The sequence below is a fragment of the Paroedura picta genome, chromosome 5 (genome assembly GCF_049243985.1).
Source record: "Paroedura picta isolate Pp20150507F chromosome 5, Ppicta_v3.0, whole genome shotgun sequence".
Lineage (NCBI taxonomy): Eukaryota > Metazoa > Chordata > Lepidosauria > Squamata > Gekkonidae > Paroedura > Paroedura picta.
In genome coordinates this window covers 128,139,806-128,154,598 of record NC_135373.1, presented here as the reverse complement: position 1 = coordinate 128,154,598, position 14,793 = coordinate 128,139,806, and the positions used below count along the sequence as shown (strand labels likewise).

The 14,793-nt window shown below is 44.0% G+C and overlaps 1 protein-coding gene across 1 annotated transcript; it reads left to right on the top strand.

Annotated features, from left to right (window-relative positions):
• Window positions 1–2,049: 2,049 nt before the first annotated feature.
• LOC143839158 (olfactory receptor 5V1-like) lies at window positions 2,050–6,741 on the top strand. Its single transcript, XM_077340984.1, has 3 exons — window positions 2,050–2,148; window positions 3,807–3,936; window positions 5,097–6,741. Exon 3 carries the CDS (start codon window positions 5,106–5,108, stop codon window positions 6,045–6,047), a length of 942 nt encoding a protein of 313 aa, XP_077197099.1. The 5' UTR covers window positions 2,050–2,148; window positions 3,807–3,936; window positions 5,097–5,105; the 3' UTR covers window positions 6,048–6,741.
• The last annotated feature ends 8,052 nt before the right edge of the window (window positions 6,742–14,793 follow it).

Sequence of the window (14,793 nt, the reverse complement as noted above, 5' to 3'; positions counted from 1 at the left end):
TTCCCCATCCAGGCATGGGAGGCCCACTTCCTGCTCCTGCCCTGGTCACAGAATCAGAATCCTAGAGTTGGAAGGAGCCACACAGGCCATCTAGTCCAACCCCTGCTCAAGGCAGCCCAAAGCATCTCCCCAGCCCAAAGTCTCCCCAGCCACCTCCGTTTTGGAGGAGCTGAATGTCAGATGATCTGCCTGATCCATCCAGCCACTGCTTCCAAACAACTGGCAAAGGTCTCACCTGAACAAGGGAATACGAGTCCTTTATTTTAATTGAGGCCCGTTCCTAAGTAGGCTATCTAATCTAGATAGCTAGGATGAGTAGAGTTATAAGAAGCATGCCCTGGTCTCATGGTAGCAAGAGGGACAGAAGGAAGGATGTTTTCCTGATGTGATCCATAGCAGCAAAGGGTATGGAGCCGTTGGACCGAGAGTGCTCAAAGAACTTTCCGGAGAACTTGCAGAACCCTTGTCCATCATCTTTGGGACCTCTTTAAGGACTGGAGATGTCCCGGAGGACTGGAAGAGAGCAAACGTTATTCAGGTCAGACCAGTGAGTCTGACCTCTGTTGTGGGGAAGATAATGGAGCAGATATTACAGGGAGCGATCTGCAAACATCTGGAGGACAATTTGGTGATCCAAGGAAGTCAGCATGGATTTGTCTCCAACAGGTCCTTTTGACCAAGTGACAGTTTGCTGGATCGTGGAAATTCGGTTGATGTCGTTTACTTGGATTTTAGCAAAGCTTTTGATAAGGTTCCTCATGATGTTCTGAAGGATAAATTGAAGGAGTGCAATCTGGATTTTCAGATAGTTAGGTGGATAGGGAATTGGTTAGAGAACCGCACTCAAAGAGTTGTTGTCAATGGTGTTTCATCAGACTGGAGAGAGGTGAGTAGCGGGGTACCTCAGGGTTCGGTGCTCGGCCCGGTACTTTTTAACATATTTATTAATGATCTAGATGAGGGGGTGGAGGGACTACTCATCAAGTTTGCAGATGACACCAAATTGGGAGGACTGGCAAATACTCCGGAAGATAGAGACAGAGTTCAACGAGATCTGAACACAATGGGATAATGGGCAAATGAGAACAAGATGCAATTTAATAAAGATAAGTGTAAAGTTCTGCATCTGGGTCAGAAAAATGAAAAGCATGCCTACTGGATGGGGGATACGCTTCTAGGTAGCACTGTGTGTGAACGAGACCTTGGGGTACTTGTGGATTGTAAACTAAACATGAGCAGGCAGTGTGATGCAGCGGTAAAAAAAGGCGAATGCCATTTTGGGCTGTATCAACAGGGGCATCCCATCAAAATCACAAGATGTCATAGTCCCGTAGTGCCATATACAGTCCCTGGCATCTCCAATTGAAAGGACCTGGTAGAAGGTGATACGAGTAGGTAATGTGGACTTTGACAGCCTGGGGTGGGAGGGTGTCTGACTCAGTATAAGGCAGTCCCATGCATGATCACATCAGGAAGCTTTTTTGCATGAACCTCCTTCACCAAATGGGTATGTTTAGGGGAGCTCTCTTTGTAGTGCACCAATTTCTGTAGAACTCTCTCCCAATTTTTAAGGGAAGCTTAGGACAGCAGGATCAGACCAACAATAGATCAGGACCTGACCTGAAATCAAGGTATGATAGATAAGGCAGGATTTGATCTGGAGATTCAGGATAAGCCACTGAAGACAGAAAGATGCATCAAGAAACCTCAAACTGACTACAAGATGGTCCTATGGCTAGTCTTGGTTCTTGGGAACGCATGAGGTTGTGTATCCCCTGACACTATGAGGCAATATCTATTTTGTGCGGCACCACTGAGTCTGCTAAAAAGCCCCATGTGAGCCCCCAGTGCTCAGAAGTTCCGGCAATTACATCCCCTGTGGGCTTCCAACTGAGGCCCCCAAGGAAAGTATTCTCACACCCAGTCAACCTCAGTCTTGTAGGAGCTGATGACAGGAACATGCTCTTCGTGCTGAAGATGGGGAGAGACCCTCCAGACGTACTGTAGGGCCCACATGTGGGGACTGCCCATCTCTACCACACTGGGGTCTTCAGGCTCAGCAGCAGCAGGGGCAACGAAAGGTCGTGTGATTTCACCTGCCAACATGAACCAGGGCTGACCTGGAGGAGAAGGCATCCACCCACCCAGGTGAGGAGCTTTCCAGCAGCAAATGCTTATGTTTTTTTTAGGCAGGAAAGTGAACATGAATGGAGAACTGACATTTTCTTCACCATGACAGGCTGAATTATTGTACTGTTTCAATAAGCAGTAGTATACAATTATTACTTGCTTCTAATGTCATGTACATGGTGCTTAGGAGAGAAGGCAGCATGGTGTAGCCCAATCTAGCCAGATCTCGAAAGCTAAGTAGGGTCAATACTTGGATGGGAGACCACTAAGGAAAACTCTGCAGAGGAAGCCAGTGGTCAACCATCTCTGCTGCTCACTTGCCTTGTAAACCACCATCTTGGGCCACCATAAATGGACAGCAACTTACCAGAGCTTATGCAGGGGGCTTTCTAGAGTAAAAGCAGCTGGAAGCCCCACCAATGAGTTCTTCTGCAGTGGAAAGATGGAGAATTGTGAAGGTGAGAAAAGGGATGGAGAGAAGGGGTGAGAAGGAGAGGCAGGACCAGAGGAACTGAATGTGAGCAGAAGTACCAGTAGCCGAGGAGGAACCTTCATCAGGGTGGGCACTGAGTGTGAAGGACCCTCTTCTCCTGTGTTCCAAGTTCACATATAGCAACTGCAACCAAAGTGGAAAGAGGGATGGCAGATCACACAAACATTTATCATGTGCTAGAATCATAGAATCCTAGAGTTGGAATGGGCCATCAAGTCCAACCCCCTAGAATTGGAAGACCATCTAGTCCCACCCCCTGCTCAACGCAGGATCAGCCTCAAGCATCCAGAAGAAGGATCTGCCCATCCGCTGCTCGAAGACCGCCAGTGAGGGGGAGCTCCCCACCTCCTCAGGCAGCCCCTTCCACTGCTGAACTAGACCCATAGAATCCTAGCGTGGGAAGAGGCCACAAAGGCCATCCAGTCCCACCCCCTGCTCAGTGCAGGATCAGCCTCCAGCATCCAGGAGAAGGATCTGCCCAGCCGCTCCTTGAATACTGCCAGGGAGGTGGAGTTCACTATCTCCTTAGGAGCCTAGTCCATCATTAAGGCTGAGATGAACCTGGAACTTGTTTCATGTATTGTGAACTGACATGTTCAGATCCATGGAGGAGGGGCTGTGGCTTGGTGGCAGAAGATCTGCTCGGTATGCAGAAGGCTCAGAGTTCAATCCCCAGCACCTCCACTAAGGAGGAATCAGTAGGAGGTGAGGTGAAAGAGCTCTGCTTGAGACCACGGAGAATGGCTGTTGAAGATTTTATGATTGCCTGGAATGGCTAAACTTACGTCACTGGCTAGAGAGAGGACGGCAGCTTCCTTTAAGACTAATTGGAAACCTCTTATTGACTCTTTGCCGGAAAGAGATGAAAATGATTGGGTGACTTTTGGCTCTAGAGATTAAAGAAAACAAATGTGGAAATAATTTTAATTTCACTCTTAAGAAGTATGCTTGTTAGAAATGGACAAATCTGACGTATGGCCTGTAGTTTATGCTCTGCATTGGCTGGAGGCTCAACATTTGCTGTAATGAAATCCATATGTCTGATCTTTGTTCTATGTTTTTCCTCATTTGTGCTTTTCATCCTTCCCCCTTCCTTTTAATTGCTATAAAAATTCTTGGGCAAATGTGTTTCACCCACTGAGATCACCTGCCATGCCATGCAACTTACTGGCTTTCTCCAAAGGTCTGAACAGCACCAAGCCATTCTGGAGGCTGAATTTGCTCACTGCATTCATTCACTGACCACCACGGCTGTATTGGGGACCTTGCTGAGGTCAACTAGATGAAGAGCTTTCAGGCTGCACCAGCAAGAGGTAAATTGTCATGATTCTCGTCTGGATTTGAGTCTAGCAGCCCCTTAGAGATTTTCGGGGTAGGAGCTTTAAAAAGTTGTCTTTTAGCTCCATTCCAGAGGGTGGCTGTGTTGGTCTGTGAAGGAGCAGCCAGGTTCAAGGGCAGGAGCACCTTGGAGACCAATAAGAGTTTCAGGGCACAAGCTTTCTGTGGGTCAAAGATGCCTTCATGAGCCACGAGAAATCGAGATCCCCAAGTGCTTCTATTCCAGCCAGAAGAGGGGAGAGGCATTGTCAAGAAGGTTTGCAAAGGATGCCGAGGTACAACACCCATGGCGATCAGCTGGATCTGCACACTGAGTCAGCTTGATATGACCTTGTAGCTCTTTGGCCTGTGCCATCTGGCAGCGCACCTGGGTTGGTCCCACCCCATGAAAGACCACTCGTTGTTGTACCTGCTTTTCTTCACTCTTTCATTACTACCTGCTCCCTTCAATGTTATCTTTCCCCCTTTGATCACTGCTGGTTACAGTCCTAGCAGGCTTTGACATGATTAAGGGGGGGGGGGGGGGTCTGTTGCAAATCAATGCTTGTCTATTGAGCACTTCCTTGGCTTTTGACATAGTGCTTAAGAGCTATGCAAGAGCAGTGTAGGACGGGGGTTGGACTCGATGACCCAGGAGGTCCCTTCCAATTCTATGATTCTAGGTCTACTGCAGTTTGAATCTGGGCTATTGAGTGCTTTCTTGGCTTTTGCCATGGTGCTTATGAGCGGCAGACTCTAACCGGGAGAGCTGGGTCTGATGCCCCAATCCTCCTGCATATGAAGCCGGCTGGGTGACCTTGGGCCAGGCAAAAAAATGCTCTCAGTCCCACCAACCTCACAAAGGGAGAGGAAGGAAAAGTGATTGTAAGTTGCTTTGAGACTCCACGTTGCAGAGAAAAGCAGGATAAAAAAATGGGATATAAATACATAGTCTTCTTCTATTGGAATATTCTGTAAATCTCACTGATCTTTGGATGATCAACCATCATCCCATAACATTATCATCATCACCATTATCAAGAATAATGGAATGGCTCGTTGTAGCTGAGAAGATAGAATGTCACTTCAGAAAAGCGTTATGAGTCCCGCTTTGGCCCATGTTAATTTATCTTCCTTCCTGATCCTTGCCTCCCAGACAGACACCATGGAGCCCATGGCAGGTGGAAACCAAACACAGGTGATGGAATTCATCTTCCTTGGCTTCTCTGGCATCTCCCAGGGCCATGCCTTCCTGTTCCTGGTCTTCTTAGCAATCTACTTGGTGACCATCATTGGGAACACAACGATCGTCACCCTGATCCAGCTGGACTCGCGCCTTCACAGCCCCATGTACTTTTTCCTCAGCCACTTGGCTTGTCTGGATATGTGCTACTCATCCGTCACTGTGCCACAGATCCTGGCCAACTTCTTGAGTCGGGAGCCAACCATTTCATACAACCAGTGCATGGCCCAGATGTTCTTCCTGATGACCTTTGCAGGATCAGAGTGTGCCATGCTGGCTGTCATGGCCTATGACCGCTATGCCGCCATTTGCCAACCACTGCGCTACACCAATCTCATGAGCATCCAGGTCCGTGTCCCTCTGGCCGTGTTCTCATGGCTCTGGGGATATCTAAATTCCATCATTCATACTGCCCTGACTACCAATCTATCCTTCTGTGGGACCAACCAGATTGACCACATATTCTGTGATGTTCCACCGCTCCTTAAAATTGCCTGTAGCGACACCTACGTCAATGAGATGGTCCTTCACATAGCCAGTATCTTCATAGGCTTGAGTCCATTTGTACTTGTTGTTGTCTCCTACGTCTACATCCTGTCTGCCATCTTGCGGATTCGCTCCAACACGGGCCGTCGCAAGGCCTTTTCCACATGTGCTTCCCATGTGATGGTGGTCATAATCTACTTTGGGATGGCCAACGTGAACTACAACCGCCCCAGTGCGGGCTACTCCTTGGAGATCGACACCCTGGTCTCCACACTGTATTGTATCATCACACCCATGCTGAACCCGCTCATCTACAGCTTCCGCAACCGGGATGTGAAGAAGGCCCTGTGGAAGGTGTTGGGTCTGCAGAGCAAATAATACACTTCCCCAACCAAGCAGTGAGAGAAAAGCTTGGCCAAGATCCCATGCCACACGAACACCCAGGTTCCATTTTCCCCTTCCTCCCCCTCTAGGTTGATTAGCTGCCATGCCCCAGAGGATGGATTGCCACATACAAATCTGATCCTACACCTCAGGCAGGAGTCTTTTTGAAATGAAGATATTCTTATTAGAATATTTAAAACAATAAGATAAGAAATCAGAAAAAGAAGAAAAGAGGGAGGAAGGGTTTTAAGAGCGATAAGATAACGATATCGATATAACTCTCAGCAACAAGGACGTGTACTATTACCAGTTAATCCAAAATTTTTATGAGATTCCTGACTTTAAGATAATTACAAATGTAATACTTGTCTTCTTGTCTATTCTCTATAAGATTCTTCTATTTAGTCCTCAGAAACAGAAATTATCCATTCATGATTTCCCTGGTCATGCAAAAAATAAATAAGGGGTTTCCAGTTAGCAATAAATATAGTTCTTGTCTGTTTTCTCATAAGTGAAGCCATCTATGCACAATAACCAGTCTCCTACTGTTGGTGATATTTTCCAGTTCTGTACATATAGATGTCTCACTACTGTTATCACATATACAAATCTTCTCATTTAAATCTTCTGCATTAATGAATGAATTTGTATCTAATTTTGGCTTTATCACAAGTCCAACAAATATGGTAAAATGTCCCTTCATGTTCTTCACATTTCCAACACTTACATGTTGGCAGTAACATGTTCATTACATATATAATTTGTATATAATCCATTTGTAGACTGCCCTGAACCATATTGTGTGGTGGTATAAAATGTTTAATTCCATCTCAAATAAAGTCTTAATTTCTTCAGAACAGCGCAGTTTTTAATCTTATTCTTTTATAATAAGTGTGCATTAAAAAAAAACTTTCTTCCCTTATTAGATCTTCTCTTGATTTCATCTTAAGCTGCCCTTGAGAGAAATCTAATATCTGTATAGGTTAGCCATTCACCTTTAATTAACATTTCATGTCTATAAAATGCTTCTTGTATTGAGAGCCACAGTGCTGGCTTTGGACACAGTTTGGATTTATATTTATTCTATACCGTCAGAGTTGCATGTCTAATATAAAGGTAAAGGTATCCCCTGTGCAAGCACTGAGTCACGTCTGACCCTTGGGGTGACGCCCTCTAGCATTTTCATGGCAGACTCAATACAGGGTGGTTTTCCAGTGCCTTCCCCAGTCATTACCGTTTTACCCCCCAGCAAGCTGGGTACTCATTTTACCGACCTCAGAAGAAGAAGAAGAAGAGTTGGTTCTTATATGCCGCTTTTCCCTACCCAAAGGAGGCTCAAAGTGGCTTACAGTCGCCTTCCTGTTCCTCTCCTCACAACAGACACCCTGTGGGGTGGGTGAGGCGGAGAGCCCCGATATCACTGCCCGGTCAGAACAGTTATCAGTGCTGTGGCGAGCCCAAGGTCACCCAGCTGGCTGCATGTGGAGGAGCGCAGAATCGAACCCGGCATGCCAGATTAGAAGTCGGCACTCCTAACCACTACCCCAAACTGGAAGGATAGAAGGCTGAGTCAACCTTGAGCTGGCTGCTCGGATTGAGCTCCCAGCGTCATGGGCAGACAGCTTCAGACAGCAATTCTGCTGCTTACCACTCTGCGCCACAAGAGGCTCATATGTCTAATACAATTATTTTTGAATCCCTCATTAACCTTAAGTTTTTCATAGCACAAATAACCATGTCATATCTCAGGGCATGTGCTTCTACTTAAAATAACCTTTTACTTTTCAGCAGCATCCATTCTTTCATCCATATAAGACAGCAAAGTAGATTTTCAACTCCAGAACACCCAGACCTCCTCTTTCTTTTGCATCTTGTAATACCTTATATTTCATGCAAGATTTTTTCTCTTCCAAATATATTTAAATATAGAATCATAGAATCATAGTTGGAAGGGCCCATACAGGCCATCTAGTCCAACCCCCTGCTCAACACAGGATCAGCCCTAAGCATCCTAAAGCATATACCTTTCTGCCATTGTTTTAAAAATACATCGGATATCAAAATGGACATTGTCTGAAAGAGAAATAATATTCTGGGTAAAACATTCACTTTACCTTTTTGAGGAACCACCTGTCTCCTTATGTGCTCCCGCAGGGCTCTATAAGTATCAACCTGTTGGTGGTCCCTAGCCTTCAGGAGGTGTGCCTGGCCTCGACCAAGGCCAGAGCCTTCTTGGTCCTGGCACCAACCTGGTGGAATGAGCTCCTGGAAGAACTTTGATATTCTCTTTGAATGAACTTAAAATTCACCATGGGTATGAACAAGGTTGAAGCCCAAACTTGAATCTGCTAAATCTGGCAAACAACTGAGACATTTCACCCCTATGATGTTTTTCTGACAAAGTGGACATTCTAGTTCTCCATCTTCCTTGCCAGAAGTCTCTCACCTCAGACAAGTTTTAACTTCCAGATCTGCCTGAATGGGCATTAACACTGTAGGAATCAAAAGAGAAGGTAGACTTGGAGTTGTTTCTGCAAATGACTTCTAGAGAGAGAGATGCATTGTAGAGAGAACAGGTAGATATTAGACTGGTAACAAAAATGGAGGATGGGGGAACCGAGAATCAAATCTCCCTTCATCAAACTCTCTAAAGCTCATACAGCAAATTATTTTAGTCTCTAAAGTGCTACAGGATTTGACTAGCTCTTTAAGACCATGATATCATCTAACTATATACTGGTTTTAGAAATATGAACGTTATCTAGGTATAATTCCAGTAGCACCTTAGCAGGCATATTTATTTTATTTATTTTATTTTTATGTTTTTTTATATTTTTATTTTTATATTTATTTATTTTTTATATTTTATATATTATATATTTTATATATTATATTTTATATATTATATATTTATTATTTATTTATATTTTATATTTATATTTTATATTTATATTTTTATATTTATGATGTATGAGTTCAGATATCTTTACATTTTATTTTAAAGAACATCCAAGTAGTGGCTGGAGATTTCCTAGGATTATGACTGATCTCCAGATGACAGACATCAGTATACCTGGAGAAAACGGCTACTCTGGAAGGAGGACTCTGGGAGGTGGACTCATATTAGGCAAATGAATGCTATCAGGGCCCAAAAATAATAACCAGTTTAGAACAGTAATGTGAAAATAGTCACTATATAGTGGAACTATGTCTGTAGAACTCTCTCCCAAAAAGGAGAATTAGAGCTACAGGATTAGCTCAACAATGGATCAGAATCTGATCCTAAAGCAAGGTGTGATCGATAAAGGTATAACTGCATTCAAAATAAGCAGCTGAAGAAATATGCATTAATAGACCACAGACAGACTACCAGAGGGTCAGAGGGTGTAGAGGGTGTAGAGGGTCTTATTGTAGATTCCATTATCCATTCAGCTCTTGGCTCCAAGTTATACTTCTGTGGACCAGATTCACCAGATTGAAGATCTGCCCCACCACTAGCAAGCAGAAATATTTTTCCACCTGCATTTCTCATATCATCGTCATGATCATTTACTTTGGAAATGGAGTACATAATTACAACCATCCAAGCACTGGTTACTCCTAGGAGATTGACACTCTGGTCTCCACCATGTTCTGCATAATCACCCCTATGGTCAACCCCCCTCATTTACAGCCTCCTGAACAAAGGCATGAAAGGGGTCTTTTGGAAGGTTCTAGAAAGCCAGGGAAAGTTGCAACATTTCAATAATAAGACACCCACAAAATGTTTTGAATTGCCATTAGAGCCTCTGATATGAATTCTGTACTCCAGAAGGGTTTCACAAATTGGCTAACAGTTAATTTTTAAACATATTTTCAAATTCTAAGAAAATGATCAAGTGATATGGCCACATAATAAAACCTTAAAAACCCAACTTGTCAATAAGAATGTCAGCTTTAATGAAATCCAGATAAACTATTTTGCTGGTCTTAGTTCTTGGGAGTACATGAACTTGCAGACTGAACTGGTAAGAAGGGTTCATGGGAGAAATTTGAGAAGACACTTGTGTTTTCCAAAGGCCATCAGGGTAGGCTATGTATCACATGTTCTGGACACCTCTGTGGGTACAAGTTGTGTATCCCCTGATACTATGAGGCAATATCTATTTTGTACGGCATCAATGAGTCTGCTAAAAAGCCCCATGTGAGCCACCAGTTCTCAGAAGTTCCAGCAATTACATCCCCTGTGGGTTTTCAACTGAGGCTCATCCCCCAAGCCCCCAAAGAAATTATTCTCACACCCAATCAACAAACTGATGGCAGGGACATGTTCTTCATGCTGGAGATGGAGAGAGGCCATCAAGACCAACTGTAGGGCCCACATGTGGGTACAACCAATCTCTACCACAATGGAGTTTTCAGGCTAAGTATTATCTCCAATCTGACCTTGCAATGCAGCAGCACGGGCAATGAAGGTTGTATGATTTCACTTGCCAGCATGAACAAGGGCTGAACTGGAGGAGAAGGCATCCACCCACCCAGGTGAGTAACTTTCTAGCAGCAAATGCTTATGTTTTTATTAGACAAAACATTAAACAAGAATGGAGAACTGACGTTTTCTTCATTCTGACAGCATGAATTATTGCAATGTTTCAATAAGCAGTAGCATAAAACTATTATTTGCTTATAATGTCATGTTCATAGTGCTTTGGAGACAAGGCCTCATGGTGTAGCCCAATCTTTAGCTCAACTTATTGAACTTCAAGAAGGATGTAGATAAAATTGAATCAAGGACGTAGATAAAATTGAATCAAGAAGGATGTAGATAAAATTGAAAGGGTACAGAGGAGAGCGATGAGGATGATCTGGGGCCAAGGGACCAAGCCCTATGAAGATAGGTTGAGGGACTTGGGAATGTTCAGCCTGGAGAAAAGGAGGTTGAGACGGGACATGATAGCCCTCTTTAAGTATTTGAAAGGGTGTCACTTGGAGGAGGGCAGGATGTTATTCCCATTGACTGCAGAGGAAAGGACACGTAGTAATGAGTTTAAACTACAAGTACAATGATATAGGCTAGATATTAGGGGAAAAAATTTCACAGTCAGAGTAGTTCAGCAGTGGAATAGGCTGCCTAAGGAGGTGGTGAGCTCCCCCTCACTGGCAGTCTTCAAGCAAAGGTTGGATACACACTTTTCTTGGATGCTTTAGGATGCTTAGGGCTGATCTTGTGTTGTGCAGGGGGCTGGACTAGATGGCCTGTATGGCCACTTCCAACTCTATGATTCTATGATTCTATTATTCTAATCTAGCCAGATCTTAGAAGCTAACTTTGGTCAGTAATTGGGTGGGAGACCACTAAGCAAGACTCTGCAGAGGAAGGCAATGGTCAAGAACCATGTACATAGTGCTTTCTAGAGTAAAAGCAGCTGGAAGCCCACCAATGAGTTCTTCTGCAGTGGAAAGATGGAGAATTGTGAAGGTGAGAAAAGGGATGGAGAGAAGGGGGGAGAAGGAGATGCAGGAAACAGAGGAACTGAATGTGAGCAGAAGTACCAGCTGCCGAGGAGGAACCTTCATCAGGGTGGGCACTGAGTGTGAAGGACCCTCTTCTCCTGTGCTCCAAGTTCACGTATAGCAACTGCAACCGAAGTGGAAAGAGGGATGGCAGATCACACAAACATTTGTCATGTGCTAGCATCTAAGGTAACCAGATTGTCCCACTTTTGGAGGGACGTCTGGGGGTACCTGGCAAATTGTACTTATGTTGAAATTTTTAAATATATATTACAATACTATTTTTGCATTCTATGCATTCTATGAAACCTTTTGTTGCTCCATATAGACCAAATTTTAATCAAGAACCCTCCCAGTCAATGGTGTCCCGGTTTATCAATGTTAAAATCTGGTCACCTTAAGAATCGTAGAATCCTAGAGTTGGAAGGGATCAACTCTAGAGTTGGAAGGGGCCATCAAGTCCAACCCCCCCGCTCAATGCAGGGTCAGCCTAAGGCACCTATGATAAGTATCTGTCCAGCTGCTCTTTGAATACTGCCAGTGAGGGGGAGTTCACTATCTCCTTAGGCAGCCTAGTCTATCATTAAGGCTGAGATGAACATGGAACTCGTTCCATGTATTGTGAATTGACATGTTCAGATCCATGGAGAGGGGGCTATGGTTTGGCGGTAGAGGATCTGCTCGTATGCAGAAGGCTCAAAGTTCAATCCCCAGCACCTGCCCTTCAGAGGAATCAGTAGGAGGTGGAGTGAAAGAGCTCTGCTTGAGATCATGAAGAACCCTAGAGTTGATAACACTGCCCTGGATGGACCAAGGGGGTCTGATTCAGCAGGAGGGAGCTTCATGGAGTCATGGCTGGGAAAAGATGGAGGCAAGAAATGTACAAGGTAGTCGCAGCATTTTTATACTAGAAGCCATAAGGGGAAATGTGACCTTCCGACCGCTCAACTCATTGAACTCAGGAAGAGTGTTCCAGAGCCCTCAAGCTTGTCTGGCATATAAAGCTGGCGGGTTGATCCAGAGTCTCTCTGCCCTGTCCCTTGGCCTTGCAGGGTCCCTTGGCCTTGCATGCACGCCTGAGTCAGCTTACCATGTGAATAGAATCATAGAATCACAGAATCATAGAGTTGGAAGGGGCCATACAGGCCATCTAGTCCAACCCCCTGCTCTACGCAGGATCAGCCCAAAGCATCCTAAAGCATCCAAGAAAATGGTCCAAGAGAATAGAACTGTGTTGGTCTTAAAGGCGTCACTGGACTCAAACTTGGTCATGCTGCTTCAGACCAACCCGGCTGTTCACCTGAATCTGTTTGGCTTTTGTTTGAAACTATACTGGATAAGATCGACCACTGGCCTGATCCAGCAGAGCTCCTCTTCGGTTCTTCTGTTCATTGTTATGCCAGTAACAGAGATTCAGAACCCCTGGGTGTGGTCCTTGCCACCTTAATATTTCACCCACTGATCGGTGTGTTCTGGAGAGAAATCAGAGGAGGGTAAAGCATGTATAACAGAATGGAGCTTTTGGTTATACCATATATGTGAAACAATGGGGAGAACGTGGTTTAAGGGGATTAAATTTACACCAGGTTCTTCTGACCTTAAAGAATTTTTTTAAAATAAAAAGATGTATAGATGGTATATGACACTAAATAAACTGGTAAAAAGTACAAAAATACATCAAATAAATGCTGGAAATTAATTAATAGGAAGGTTTTACCAAATTTTACTGGTTGACAAATCGTACCCAGAGGGTACTTATTAATGGTTCAGCATCTTCTTGGAGAAGAGTGACAAGTGAAGTTCTCCAAGGATCTGTCCTGGGGCCAGTGTTGTTCAACATATTTAGAAATGATCCGGATGAGGGATTAGAGGGGATACTAATTAAATTTGCAGACGATACTAAACTGGGAGGGGTAGCAAACACAACTGAAGACAGAGACAGAATACAGGATGATCTTGGTAGGCTAAACTGAATAAAATGAAGTTCAATAGGGACAAATGTAAAGTTCTGCATTTAGGTAGGAAAAACCATCCACACCAGTACCAGATGGGGGAGACTTTTCTTGCGGTAGCATGTGTGAAAAGGATCTAGGAGTCTTAGTAGACCATATGTTGAACATGAGTCAGCAGTGTGACTTGGTGGCTAAAAAGGCAAATGGAATTTTGGACTGAAATTAATTCAAAATAAAGTCTGTTAAACATTAGGAAGAAGTTCCTTACAGAGCAGTTTCTCAGTAGAACAGCCTTCCTCGGGAGGTGGTGGGTTCTCCATCTTTGGAGATTTTTAAGCAGAGGCTGGAGACTAGATGACCCAGGAGATCCCCTCCAACTCTATCATTCTATGATTCTATATATGGTGGATGTGCAGGAGCATAGACATTTTGGATACAAAATGCATGCTCACATGAAAAACCTTTAAAAATAGATCTACTAATGAGACCAGAAGCATTTCTGATTATTTTGATAAACAAAGAGCTGGAAATTAGCTGTGGCCCTAAAGTAGGAATGATACAGAGAAGATTAGCATGGCCCTTTTTTTGTATCAGTCTAAATTGTTGAAGAATTTAGATTGGCCTGAAATGGTTAAATTTAGGTCACTGATTAGAGAGAAGACAACAGCTTCCATTAGGCCTAATTGGAAACCTCTTATTGACTCTTTGCAGGAAAGAGATAAAAATTATTGGGTGACTTGTGGATATAATTTTTATTTCACTCTTAAGAAGTATGCTTGTTAAATCTGATGGATAAATCTGACGTATGGCCTGTAGTTTATGCTCTGCATGGCTGGAGGCTCAAAATTTGCTGTAATGAAATTCATATGTCTGATCTTAGTTCTATTTTTTCCTGATTTGTACTTTTTGTCCTCCCCCCTTCCTTTTAATCGGTATAAAAATTTTTAGAATCATAGAGTTGGAAGGGGTCATGCAGGCCATCTAGTCCAACCCCCTGCTCAACGCAGGATCAGCCCAAAGCATCCTAAAGCATCCAAGAAAAGTGTGTGTCCAACCTTTGCTTGAAGGCTGCCAGTGAGGGGGAGCTCACCACCTCCTTAGAATCATAGAATCATAGAGCTGGAAGGGGCCATACAGGCCATCTAGTCCAACCTCCTGCTCAACGCAGGATCAGCCCTAAGCATCCTAAAGCATCCAAGAAAAGTGTGTATCCAACCTTTGCTTGAAGACTGCAAGTCCCTCAACCTATCTTCATAGGGCTTGGTCCCTTGGCCCCAGATCATCTTCGTCGCTCT